General features: G+C 41.7%; 1 protein-coding gene across 2 annotated transcripts in view; it reads right to left on the minus strand.

The window, feature by feature from the left end:
* CDK19 (cyclin dependent kinase 19) overlaps window positions 1-13,546 on the minus strand; it is a 166,426-nt gene that overhangs the window by 15,132 nt on the left and 137,748 nt on the right. For both annotated transcript variants that reach the window (XM_045294603.1, XM_004702183.2), the window contains 2 exons: window positions 6,302-6,445; window positions 6,110-6,179 (listed from right to left, as the gene is read on the minus strand). In XM_045294603.1, the coding sequence (XP_045150538.1) occupies window positions 6,110-6,179; window positions 6,302-6,445 (214 nt within the window). The remainder of the gene's footprint in view (window positions 1-6,109; window positions 6,180-6,301; window positions 6,446-13,546) is intronic.

Raw genomic sequence — 13,546 nt, forward strand, 5'->3', positions numbered from 1 at the left:
AAACGCCTGTTAGTAGATCAAGGTCTGTGTGTTGACCTTTAGGAGCGTTTTCTGGATGAGTCTAATGGGGTGTCACGTCCTGGCCCCAGAGTCCATCGTTTGTCTTCCCTTGGGACCTCCTTGCTCTGCTTCCCTGCCGCTCAGCCATCATTCTTTTGAAAACATTGTCTTTCTATTTGAGCCCTTGGTATCAGCTCCTCATTTTTTCCCTCTCTCCCCTACCCTCCCAACCTCATGAACCCTTGATAAATTATAAATTATTGTTATTTTGATAACTTTACAGGATTTTAAAAGCCTTGATATTTCGGAAGCAGAATGTCAGGCCACTTCTGTAATACCTCTGGGTGGTGGTGGGGTGTTTGAATCACCAACCTTTTGGTTAATAGTCCAACACTTAATCATTTGTGCCACTCAGCGACTCTCCTGAAGTAATCTTAGTAATGTTCTATTTTTTAGATTGAAGGATATTTGCTATGGAAGGATAGCTCGCTATTCGTTTTATTATTCCAAATATCCTACACATCTTAAGTTTGTCATCAAATGTATTCGTTCTTCCATGTGAAATACTTCAAAATTAAAAGGTCAAAAGTAAGTTTCATTATAGGAAATTTACAGAACACAGGATAGAACAAATAATCACCACTGTCGAGATCTTACTAATTTCCCTTTGGCATTTTTTCCTAATTGTACACAGAAATAATGCACATTAACACAGAGGAATTTTTGCTGCTGTTTGATTTTACAAAATTGAGGCTACATAAATCATTTTTCTTACAGAAAGTTGTCTCATTGACAACTTCTCTCCTCAAAAATGCTTTAAACTTATCATCTTCAGCACCTGCACATTCCTATGGATCTCTATGCTGTTTCCCCTCAGCTCGGGGGTGAGGGCCCTTGTGGAGGAGTGTGGCGCCCAGCCCAGGGAGGCACTTCTCAGAGCAGACAAGGACAGGAGCCCTGATGGGCCTTGGCTTGCTCCTTTACCAGTGGTACCACCTTGGGTGAGTCAGTTAAACCTCTATGTCAGCCTCACATGCACCCCCTGACAGGGGATTATTAGGAGGCCACCGAGTTGTTATATGGACCATAAGAAAATCTAAGTGAGGCTGCTCTGACCGTTTCCACAGGAGAAATTACTGGGATTACCTGACCAAAGCTTTTTTTAAAATCCTCTAAACCTTTTTCATGTTCTCTAGAACCTTGGGAGGCAAATGTGCTCCTCTGTTCTGCAGCAGTAGTAACACATCACCTGGGAGCCTGTGAGAAACGCAGATTCTCAGGTCCCATCCAGATTTTGAATTAGAATTTGCATTTTCACAAGGCCCAGGTACTACTGTAAGGTGCATTAAAGCACTCGCCCTAACCAGTGGCAGACCTTGCAGAGTGCCCCTTCTATTACACTCTTCACAACACAATATTTTAATTTAAAACATCGTGGTCGTGTGCATTTGCTTAAAAACAACAACAAAATCTTCTGGGTTTAGTCACGCGAAGGAAGAAGCCTGAATATTCAGGGAGAAGTGGAGTTTATGTACATGTCTCTGGTCTTTATGTTGAATCCACTGTTGACTTGGGTGACTCTCGAGTCCAGGCTATTTATTTCTAAGAGAATCTAGAAAGGATTTGAATCTCAGAGTCCTGTTGTCCAATTCCCATTTGGGTTTCTTATTATTTTTCCTGGTACTAAAGTTAAGTTGACTTGTCGTTTTTCTGAATTATATTGTGCACATGGCTACAATTCAGGAGGTAAACTGTCTTCAAAGTAATTAAAACTCTTTACCTGCTCTATAAATCATTTTATTGACCATTTATTTGAACATTCAGCTTGTTAAAGTCAACTTAATGATATCCTTTTAATTCCATCTTCACCTTACATTCAGCTAGTCAACTATCGCATAATTATACTTGCTAAGTCCCAATTCAGTTTAAGCACAGCTGTTGCGGTTCTTTTCTTTGTTATCTAATATGATTCAAACAAATTGGCAAAAGTATTTTCTGGATTTTTTTTCATCATATTTTATTTCAGTGACTTAGTACTGCAGTTTGCATTCTGGATAGCATTAGATTTAGTTGGTTCTCAACCTTCCTAATGCTGCGACCCTTTAATACAATTCCTCAAGTTCTGGTGACCCCCCCCACCCCACCCCCGCAACCACAAACTTATTTTCGTTGCTACTTGTAATTTTGCTACTGTTATGAATTGGGCGACCCCAGTGAAAGGGTCATTCGACCCCCAAAAGGGGCCTTGACCCACAGGTCGCGAACCACTGGGTTGGATAGACCAGTCCTCTGGTCAGTTCTGATTCAAGGTAACCCCGGGTGTGTTCCATGGGGTTGTCCAGGGCTGGATTTTCAGAAGCAGACCAGCTGGCCTCACTTTCAGGACATTGCTGGGTAGACATGAACTACTAAACTGTAAGCAGTGGAGCAAGTTAACTGTTCACATCAGTTACTTTTTATTAATTTCCTGTGCATTTATGTGGGTAGAATTGCTTGCTACAGAAGTATGGGTTGTTCTCACAAAACTCTTCCTATTACTTTTATGGCTGACTTTCATTTATCTTTTTAAAAAACATACTTCCTTTTATTTCTGGTTATGTAAATACTACTTATAATCGGGCTGGTAAAATTTTCCACTTGGTCTTTAAACATTAAGTGTCAAGTGCCTTCACTAATTTTCTCCATCTTTTTGTATTACTGGAGTAGCTTCAACTACTTGAGCCACTTTCATTCAGTACCTGCTTGGCAAGTATTTACTGAGCAGGTAATATGTGGCAGGTCCTGGAGATGCTACGGTGTACACAATACACATGATCTGTATTATCTTGAGGGAAAGGCAGGTAAATATTAAACAACTAACTGTAGTGCAAGGTGTTGGTGCTGGCAGAAGTGGCAGTACAGGATGCCATAGGCCTGCCGAGTAGGGGGCACCTCATTTAGACTGGGACGATCAGAGGAGGCCTATCAAGGAAGTGATACCCAAGGATAACCAAAACCAAATTCAGTGCCACTGAGTCCATGCCGATGCACAGCAACCCTACAGGACAGGGCAGAAATGCCACTGTGAGTTTCCAAGATGCATCAGCAGCCCAATGTGTACCCACTATGTCACCAGGGCTCCTACCCGAGGATAAGCAGGAGTTTGTTTGATGAAGGAAGTGGCAGAAAAGTACATCCTAGATTGAGGAAACACCTCATGTAAAAACCTAGAGTTCCAAGAATAGGCAGAGTATTTGAGGTACTTAAAGATCATCACGATGCCTGGACTGTACAAATACAAAGCAGAGAATGGTGAGGAGATGAAACAGGAGAAGCAGAAGCCAAGATCCCATAAAGAACTGAGAGCAAATGTGAATTAAGGGCAAATAACAGAACCCTGATGGCATATTGGGCTGCTAAGCACAAGGTCAGCAGTTTGAATTCAACCAGCCGCTCCGCAAGGAAAAAACTAAGGCGTTCTGCTCTCCTAAAGACTTACAGCCCCAGATAAACAATCTGGAGGAGAAAATAACGAAACCATTGGTTCCAGGGGGACATGGGAGAAGGGGAGGCGGGGGAAAGGAAGTAGGTGTTAACAAACCCAGGGACAAAGGAACAACAAAATCAATGGCAAGGAGGGTGGAGGAGACCTGGTAGGGCTTGATCAAGGGCAATGTAACCGAGAGGAATTACTTAAACCCAAATGAAGGCTGAACATGATAGGGGGACAAGAGGAAAGTAAAAGGAAATAGAGAAAAGAACCAGGAAGTAAAGGGCATTTATAGAGGTCTAAATACAGGCATGTACATATATAAATATATTTATATATGATGTTGGGGAAATAGATCTATGTGCATATATGTATAGGTTTAGTATTAAGGTAGCAGATGGACTTTGGGCCTCTATTCAAGTACTCCCTCAATGCAAGAACACTTTGTTCTATTAAACTGGCATTTTATGATGCTCACCTTCCCAACACAATCACAAAGTGGATGCATAAGCAAATGTGGTCAAGAAAGCTGATGGTGCCGGCTATCAAAAGACATAGCATCTGGGGTCTTAAAGGCTTTAAGATAAACAAGCGACCATTTAGCTAAGAAGCAACAAAGCTCACAAGGAAGAAGCACACCAGCCTGTGTGATCACGAGGTGTTGATGGGATCAAGTATCAGGTATCAACGAACAAAAAATCATATCATTGTGAATGAGGGGGAGTGCGGAGTGAAGACCCAAAGTTCATGTGTAGGCAACTGGACATCCCCTTACAGAAGAGTCGCAGGGAAGAGATGAGCCAGTCAGGGTGCAGTATAGCACTGATGAAACATACAACTTTCCTCTAGTTCTTTAAGTCCCCCCACAACTATCATGATCCCAATTCTACCTTACAAATCTAGCTAGACCAGAAGATGTGCACTGGTACAGATAGGAACTGGAAACACAGGGAATCCAGAACAAATGAACCCCTCAGGACCAATAATGAGAGTAGCGATACCAGGAGGGTAGAGGGAGGGTGGGGTAGAAAGGGGGAACCGATCACAAAGATCTGCATATGACCCCCTCCCTGGGGGGCAGGCAACAGAAAAGTGGGTGAAGGGAGACGTCGGACAGTGTAAGACATGAGAAAAATACTAATTTATAAAGGGTTATCAGGTTTGTGAGGGAGAGAGGGCAGGGATGGAGGGGAAAAAATGAGCTGATACCAAGAGCTCAAGTAGAAAGAAAATGATTTGAGAATGATGATGGCAACAAATGTACAAATGTGTTTAACACAATGGATGTATGCATGAACTGTGATAAGAGTTGTATGAGCCCCCAATAAAATGATTTAAAAAAAATTAAATCCCCTCCCCTCAAAAAAAAAAATTGACAGCCCCAGAGAGGGCAGTTCGACTCTGTTATATAGGGTCACTATGAGCCAGAGTTGGCTGGATGGTAGTGAGTTTGGGTGGTGATGTTTTTTTTGTGGAGAGGTAAGTGATGAAGTCAAATTTGAATCTGACAAGGACTGCACTATAGACAGTGAATGCAAGGAAGAGGGGAGGTAGAAATCCCACTCGGGAGGCCACTGCAGGGTACTCAGTAAGAAATGGTAGATGGTAATGGCCTGGCAGATGGAGAGAAAGAGACAGAGTTCAAGGATACTTAAAAGAAAGAATTGACTAGGCTTGGATGAGGTGGGTGAGATGTAAGTGAGGAGAACAAGAATGGGAATAACTCCTATAGCTTTGGTTTGAGCAATGAGGTAAAATCACAGCCATTTTGAAGGCAGGGAATAGGGTAGGAGGAGAGCTTTAAGGGGATAGGTCCAGTTTTGTAGGTATAATTTGAAGTTTTTAAAACCATTGAGCTGGGGTCCCACAGGGCAATTAAAGAAATAGATCTGAAAGGCCAAAAAGAGCTGAGCAGGGTATGCAGTTGATGAGTATCAGCGTAAGTGACGGTGAGACAGCCTGGGACCATGTCTAGAGAGAAAGCAGAGGCCAAGACAGAAACCTGAGCACCACCAGTGCTCCCTTTAACATGTACAGGCAAAGGGCAGCAGTGTGAGAGAGACCAACCAGACGGGATCAGCGGCATTCCCCACTTTCCTTTCTGACGTCTGTTCTTGCTCCAACAGCCATGCTGTCCTGAAAGTCCGCCCAGAGGGGGCCGCTTCTCCCTGTTCCTTAGATGCACACAATTATAATAAATTCTTATCAGGCCACCACATCCACTCTCCTCTCACTGGTACTCGATGAACATGTCTCCCCAAGGTGTTTTCCTCTGCTCCTCCTGCCATCCTTCCTGGCCTCCCAGGCCAGTCACCAGTCATGACCAAGAGGGAAAGAAAATCACAGTTGTAACCTCAAACTACGTCCCTTGTCAAACTAAGACAGGAAAAATGCTTAAAAGATCTACTTCCCCTTACCATTAAAAAAAAATATGCAAAAAACTGTAATCTCAATCCAGAATATATGTTAAACAGTATCTTAGAAATCCTGTTTGAATCGTGGGTATAAATCATTGTACACAATCCAAGTTTCTGGCTTTAATTATCTACATTTGACTCTTAAAAAGATTACTTTTAGAGATCCAATGACGTTTCCACCTATGTTTCATATCAGTTGAATATTTAAAATGAAATTACTTACGTTGTTCTTCTAAAATCTTTTTGAAGTGTGGGGTATTCTGGCATCTTTCTAATATCTTCCCAATCTTTATCTTACGAAACAAACACACACACAAAATCAAATTGTTATAGAAAATACAAAAATCACCTAATTATGCTTGCTTTAAAATATACTTACAAAATATGCTGGATTTTGAAAAGGAAAACCAATTACCTGCAGGAAATCCCATGACACTAAATATTCGATCTAGTTGATCATGATGAAAAGGATTGCTTGTTTTTATATCTTCCTGACGACAGTGAAAAATAGGTTCTGAAGTTAGCAATTCGGCAAATATGCAGCCGATTGCCCATATATCTATGAAAGAAGAACAAGTTTTTGTACACATTTATTAATTTCTTTGGTTATATTTCTATATATAGTTACAACCAAAATATAAGAATACTTTGAATGAATTAATGTATAAGGTTCATTATTCATAAGAGAATATATATATATATATGACATGAACCACATAACCACATATTAAAAACCTTTAAAAACATTTTGGAAATTTCCTGATGCAGATAAATTTGGTTAATTCAGCTCAACAAGTGATAGATACACTTTGTTAACTGTGTCTGTTTGGGGCCGTTCAGTGGCTTTCAGCTCATAGCAACCCAATATGAACCAGACTGGAACACTACCCAGTCCCATGCCATTGTCACACTGGTTCTGAGGACACTGTTGTAGCCACTGTGTTAATCCATCGCTGTGAGAGCCCGCCTCTTTATCGCTGACCGATTTTCCCAAGCAGGATTCCTTTCCGGGGACTGATCTCTCCTGACAATAGGTCCAAAGTCTGAGACAAAGTCTTGCCATCCTCACTTCTAGGGAGCATTCTGACTGTACTTCTTAGATTTGCTTGTTCTTCTCGCAAAGCACAGTAGTTTCCATGTTCGTTGCCAAAACCATCATTCAAATTCTTCTCCAGCCTTCCTTATTCAATGTCCAACTTCAATATGCATTTGAGGCAAATTAAAAAAACCACTGCTTGGGTCAGGTGCACCTTAGTCTTCAAAACTTAGTTGTAGGCAAAAAGTCTTCCTAAAGTAATTATTAATTTAATCACTAAAACATTCCATTGAGCTAACACAGGGCATGATGAAACAATAGCATCAACTATGGTGATATAATTCCTGTAAGTCAACCAAATACAGAATGAAAGAATGTAATTTATCAGATTCTGAATCTACAGTGTTAGACAATTGGGGAAAACTTGCCTTTTGTTAGCAATTTCAGCTTTTTCAACATATTGTACAGTTCCAGAAGCTGATAAATAATACAAGTAGATGTTGGCACTGCATGAAATCAGTAATGATAGATGGTATCTAAATATAATTACTTAGATAACCTCCCACCTACCAAACCAGGAGAGTTAGAAATCTTTTGAAAATTTTATTAGCTATCTTAAGTCACCAGTTACAGGTTATTCTATTTGGACTTTACAAACTAAAAGGTTGTTACTTAAATTCTGCACTACAACATGATATGCCCAACGGAGATGTATATGTAAAATCATTTTTGTGAGATCACACGTGTCCACTTAAAATACCTCAAAAACAAATGCCATGGAATCAGTTCTGACTCACAGCAACCCAACAGGGTTTCGAAGCTATCGATCTTTATGGGAACAAGCATCCTCATCTTTCTTTCGGGGAGTGGCTAATGGATTTGAACTGCAGACCTTGTAGTTAGCAGTTCAACACTTACTTAACAGCACCAAATGATCACATTCACTACCTTAATACCTTTGATAAAAAATTTTACTAAATAATTTTTTTAAGTGTTAGGAGTACAGTATTCAGTAGTCTACTGAATTTGGGGACCACATTCTGTATATAGGTTAAGTAGGAAATAAATTTAATCATATGTAAGCTAGAATTCACATTGGTATGCTCTTTCATCAAACAAATTGCCAAATGGAACAAAACAAACAGGAAGGTCTCTTTTGTCTGACCTCATTTAGGAATGATTTCTTTGCACATCAGTTAGTCTTCTGGAAAATGGGAGCATATTCCTCTGGCAACCATTTTATATTATGCCATTACCTGCCATCTTAAATGGCTATGAAACATAACCTTAATAATTTTTAATGATACAGCAGGGTCGTCATCATCATCATCATGAGCATCCATCACTAAAGCCTAGGGTAATGAAACTGTTCAGTGTCTGCCTTCCCTTTCTTTTTTTCCTTCTACATCATGTGGGGTTGTCACTCTTGTCCCTGATGTGCTGCCTCTGACAATCCCATCTATCTTACTTCTGGGCTGCCTCTCCCCTGCAGTCAGAGGAGACTACCATGATTCTGATATGCTACCTATCACGTTGATTTGCAGTGTGTCTTCTGTTCAAAGGATGGGAGCCAGGATCTCAATTTCCCTATGAACTGCTACGAAAAGGAATCCCGAGCAGGTCAGGGGTGGAGGTGGCGGGGTGAGGATTCTAGAGGTTCCTGCTTCATAGCCATTTCTAATTTTAAATAGTCACCCCTCAGCTCTATCTTAAGAATATGTTTCCTCTATAAACCTCCACTGATATAAACTTATCACGCTTTCTTTTTTAATGACCTCTGAATAGGAATAACTCTGTTTCTGACATGGACCAGGCATGGAGAGAATGAGAATGAGTAGATGTATGTACACCTACATGTCCGCTTTAAATGTCTTGTGAGCCCAAAGAGAACAGATTTGGGTGATTTTTTTTTTGTGCTTTCTTTTTCCTCCTGACTTCTATCCAACATAGGTAATTGGGACTCTATTAAAGTTGGAAAATAGTGATTATGCTTTTATCTTTAAGTGGAAAATCTCATTAACTGAACAAGAATGTTGCACCAACAGCAACAACAAACGACTCACTTTCAATGAATCAATACCGACTCAGAGTGACCGTGAGGACAGGGTAGAACTGCCCCTGTGAGTTTCTGAGACTGCAAGTCTGTATGAGAGCAGAAAGCCCTGTCTTTCTCCTGAGGAGCAACTGGTGGTTTCAAACTGCTGAGCTTGCAGGGAGCAGCCCAATGCATAACCACTTGCCACCAGGGGTCCTACAAAAGTTGTGTGTTAAAATTCCATTTCAGGTATCCTAACCCTAAGAAAATTAGATCTACAGTCGGTTTTCCATTCATACTCAGCAACTTTTATTCCATGGCCGCCGCCACCATATCTATTTTCATTTCAACACTAGAGCTAAAAATACCCAGGAACCTGCATCTCTCAAAGCATGGGCTCTAGGACCAGCACACATAACAGAAAAGCCTAAGAGTACATATTTAAAAGTGGGTCCTGTCATGAAGTAGCTGTATAAGAATCTTTGGGAGGGGGCAAAACAGACTGGTGGGGAGCCATTTATTTTAACAGAGTTTTGGATGAACTGGCTTTTCTTAATAATCATCTGTCTTCTTGATATAGGTGTACTCCTGTTTGGTGAGAGCCAAGGCACATGCATTGCAGCTGTCATCACAGCCTCTACTCACACCATCAACCACCCTCTAGCTGGCCCACGGCACCTGTGGCTTCCAGTCACAATCCGTGCCCCCCAAGCCCCTTCCCCTGGCTTGCATTCAGTGTCTTCCTGTCATTCTAAGACTGTCTAAGGGATTTATTTCACTGTTTCCAATAAGGACCAAAGGGAACATAAGTAGCAGCAAATGTAAACATGTAGTTCGAAAAGCCTCACTCTAAGTTACTCGCTGGAATGTAAATAGCCAGGCTTTTCTCATCTTGGGGGCCACCACTCAACCCCTTCCATTTCCTGCCTATAATTCTCCTCCCTGCACCCTTCTCAGAGAGCGGTCACTGTCCGTAGCTGATAGAGTGTCCCTGGCAGTCTCTTATCTGTGGCCACCCTGTGGGCTCAACTGTAAAGGGGAGGGCCTACGGTCATCTCACAATCCTCGACGGGCAGACACACTGGTTTTCCTCATGGTTCTGAGACGACTCAGAAGCTTTCTCTCCAGATTAACAGAAATATTCAACCCTATTTATTAAAATTTACAATGTTCAGACCCTGTGCTACGATTGGAGCCCCAGTTCTCGCCCGGGAGAAAGCCTCAGTGTGTTCTGGGTGGGTCTGAGTTTTGCAGAACTCAGACCTCCTGGACTGGGGGGCAGCACTGTGTTTTGTTTGCCTTCATTGCTATGGCCAAGTAAATTATCAGTCTAATCCTTCCCAATGTAAGACTTCATTCAGAGTGACCTTGGTGCCGCCAATGCTTGTTTAACACAAATGCTGCTCACATACATATTTTTCAATAATTTCATATTTTAATGTCTTTCTAAAACAGAGCTCAGTGAAACCGAATATAATCAAAAATTGATACAAACATAATATCAGTTAATAAACTAGTCAGTAAAAGAAACTTTTAAAGAAGTATATCTTCCACCAAGCCCCGAGGATGATAATACTGCTCAGAGAAGCCAATGCACAGAGAGGACCATAAGGCTGGCCCCACCACTAGACACAGCATCCTTCACTGACCCATAGTGCTATGGGGGACAACACTAGAGACACAGTGTGGGAATTGTGCCCGATCTGACCCGGTATAACACTACAGGCGCAAAGCAGCAAGGGGAGCAAAGCAATGAATTCCCCGGGGAATACCAAAAATACTTTGGAGCCAGGGCGTGGCACCCCATCAGAAAACACTCCTAAAGGTAAAAAAAAAACAGATGTGGAACTATTTATAGAATTTTCTTTTTTTGTTGTTGGGGTTTTTGTTGCTGTTTTCTTTTGTTGTTTTGTTTTGCTCTGTCTTGTTTTTGTGCTTATTGTCTCTCTGCATGTCTATCTACATAAGAAGGGAGGGATAAACAATCTGGAGGAGAAAACAACAGGGCCAATGGTTCCGAAGGGGACACAGGAGAGGGGGAAGTGGTGGAAAGGAAGGGGGGTGTCAATAAACCCTTGGACAAGGGAACAACAAGTGATCCAAAATTGATGTTGAGGAGGGCATAGGATGCCTGGTGGGGCTTGATTAAGGGCAATTTAGCAGAGAGGACTTACTAAAACCCGAATGAGGACCAAACATGATAGTGGGACAAGAGGAAAATAAAATAAAATAGAAGAAAGAACTAGAAAGCAAAGGACATTTATAGAGGTCTAAATACAGGCATGTACATATGTAAATATATTTATATATAACAATAGGGATAGAGCTATATACATATATTTATATGTTAAGTATTAAGGTAGCAAACAGACATTGAGCCTCTACTCAAGTACTCCCTCAATAAAAGAACACTTTGTTCTAATAACCTGGCATTCTGTGATGCTCATCTTCCCTGACATAATTCCTGAGGACAAAATGGGTACGTAAGTAAATGTGGTAAAGAAAGCTGATGGTGCCCAGCTCTCAAAAGATATAGCATCTGGGGTCTTAAAGGCTTGAATATAAACAAGTAGGCCTCTATCTGAGAAGCAACAAAGCTCACATGGAAGAAGCACACCAGCCTGTGTGATCATGAGGTGTCGGTAGGATCAGGTATCAGGCATCAAAGACCCAGAACAAAAAATATCAATGTGAATGAAGGGGAGTGCAGAGTGGAGACCCAAAGTCCATCTGTAGACAACTGGTCATCCCCTTACAGAATGGTCACAAGGAAGAGATGAGCCAGTCAGGATGCTGTATAACACTAATGAAACATACAATGCTCCTCTAATTCTTTAATGCTCCCTCCCCCTACCCCACTCTCATGACCTAAATTCTACCCTAGAAATCTGGCTAGATCAGAGCATGTACACTGGTACAGATAAGAGCTGGAAACACAGAGAACCCAGGACAGATAAACCCCTCAGGACCAATAATGAGAGTAGTGATACCAGGAGGGGAAGGGGAAGGTGAGGGGAGAAAGGAGGAACTGATTACAATGATCGACATATAACCCCCTTCCAGGGGGACAGACAACAGAAAAGCAGGTGAAGGGAGACAGTAGTCGGTGTAAGACATGAAAAAAAAAATTATACATTATTAAGGGTTTATGAGGGAGGGGAGGGGGAAAGAGGGGGAAATGAGTAGATACCAAGGTCTCAAGTGGAAAGAAAAGGTTTTGAAAATGATGATGGCAACATATGTACAAATGTGCTTGATACAATGGATGGATGGATGGATTGTGATAAGTGCTGTAAGAGCTCCTAATACAATGATTTTTAAAAAGAAATACATCTCCCAAATCCAGGTACTTACAGAACCATTCATTTTTAACTATTTATTCTTTTGCTATTCTTTGTACCCCCTTCAGCCCACTCATGATCTGTGGGGCATAGAGGGACCACTTACACTTTTCTCCTGTGGCATTCACTGGGCAGCTGCTTCCCCACTGACAGTGCATGTGTCCCTAGGAGAGGACCTCTGTAACTGCTTGAAATTAAATACAAGGGTCTTATGGTAAGCAATACATCTTGGAGGTGTGATTTTGAAAGGCTTTTATCTCTTTACTTTTTTTCCTCTTTTTTTAAGTTCTATTAAAATTGAGTGGAACAGGTCATTTTCAAAATTCTTCTTGTTAACCCCAGTACAAAAATACAGTTGATGACGGGACAAAAATGGCTCCCCCTAGGGCTTGAAGACTCCGCCTCTCCGGCAGTAACGGGGGCAAGCAGCTGACAGGTGGGGCCCAGTGCAAGCACACCACACAGGCAAGCCCAGGCAGGCAAAGAGGAAGGATGTCGCAGGAATCCGGGAAGAAGCCCAAGATTATTCCCAGCAGGAAAAATAGGCCAGTACCTTCCTTCAGCCAGGGAATCGGGCTACCGACTTACATTTACCATTTGTTTTTAAAGATTCATAAACTGTCAATAATTTTAACAGTTTTTAAAGATGCCACTGCCCTCTTTCCACCATCACGGTGAGGTGGGGGTTTGGTGGACTAAACACTTACACGTGAGGAGTAAATGTCCAAGTGGCTCTTAAAACTCAAGTTTTGTGTCAAAAGAATTCATTCCTTATGTTCAACGACACAATGACATTTGGTGGCAAGGGAGCCCCCCAACAATGAGAAAACTCCTTCTGGTGTAGGGAGAGCAAGATCTTCTGGCCGTCAATGGATCTGGGCACTTCCTCAATGTTCCCTTCCCACTGCTCTTTCCAGAACACGGACTTTGATGAAAGAAAGGATACATCCATACTACAATTCGCCTTCATGATTTTTCTCTCTGAAAGCCTTGCCTATAAGCCTCTCAGCATGCTCCATGCCCTGACTGACTTGCTCCGTACAAATGTAGAAATAATTGTAGCTGGGGTGGGTTTCGTTCTCATTGATGATTTCTGGACACACCTTGCCACTGGCATCCGGTAAAAGGGTGCGTGGAATATAAGCCCCATCAGGGCTAAAATCATCCTGGGCTCCTCTCCATCCCCCAGATCAACCATAATAAAATTAGGGGAAAGTTCTGAAATTTCTGTAGATTCTACAAATTTGG

This window comes from Echinops telfairi, unplaced genomic scaffold (assembly GCF_000313985.2).
Source record: "Echinops telfairi isolate 266 unplaced genomic scaffold, ASM31398v2 ScPeMD7_3533;HRSCAF=4204_0, whole genome shotgun sequence".
Lineage (NCBI taxonomy): Eukaryota > Metazoa > Chordata > Mammalia > Afrosoricida > Tenrecidae > Echinops > Echinops telfairi.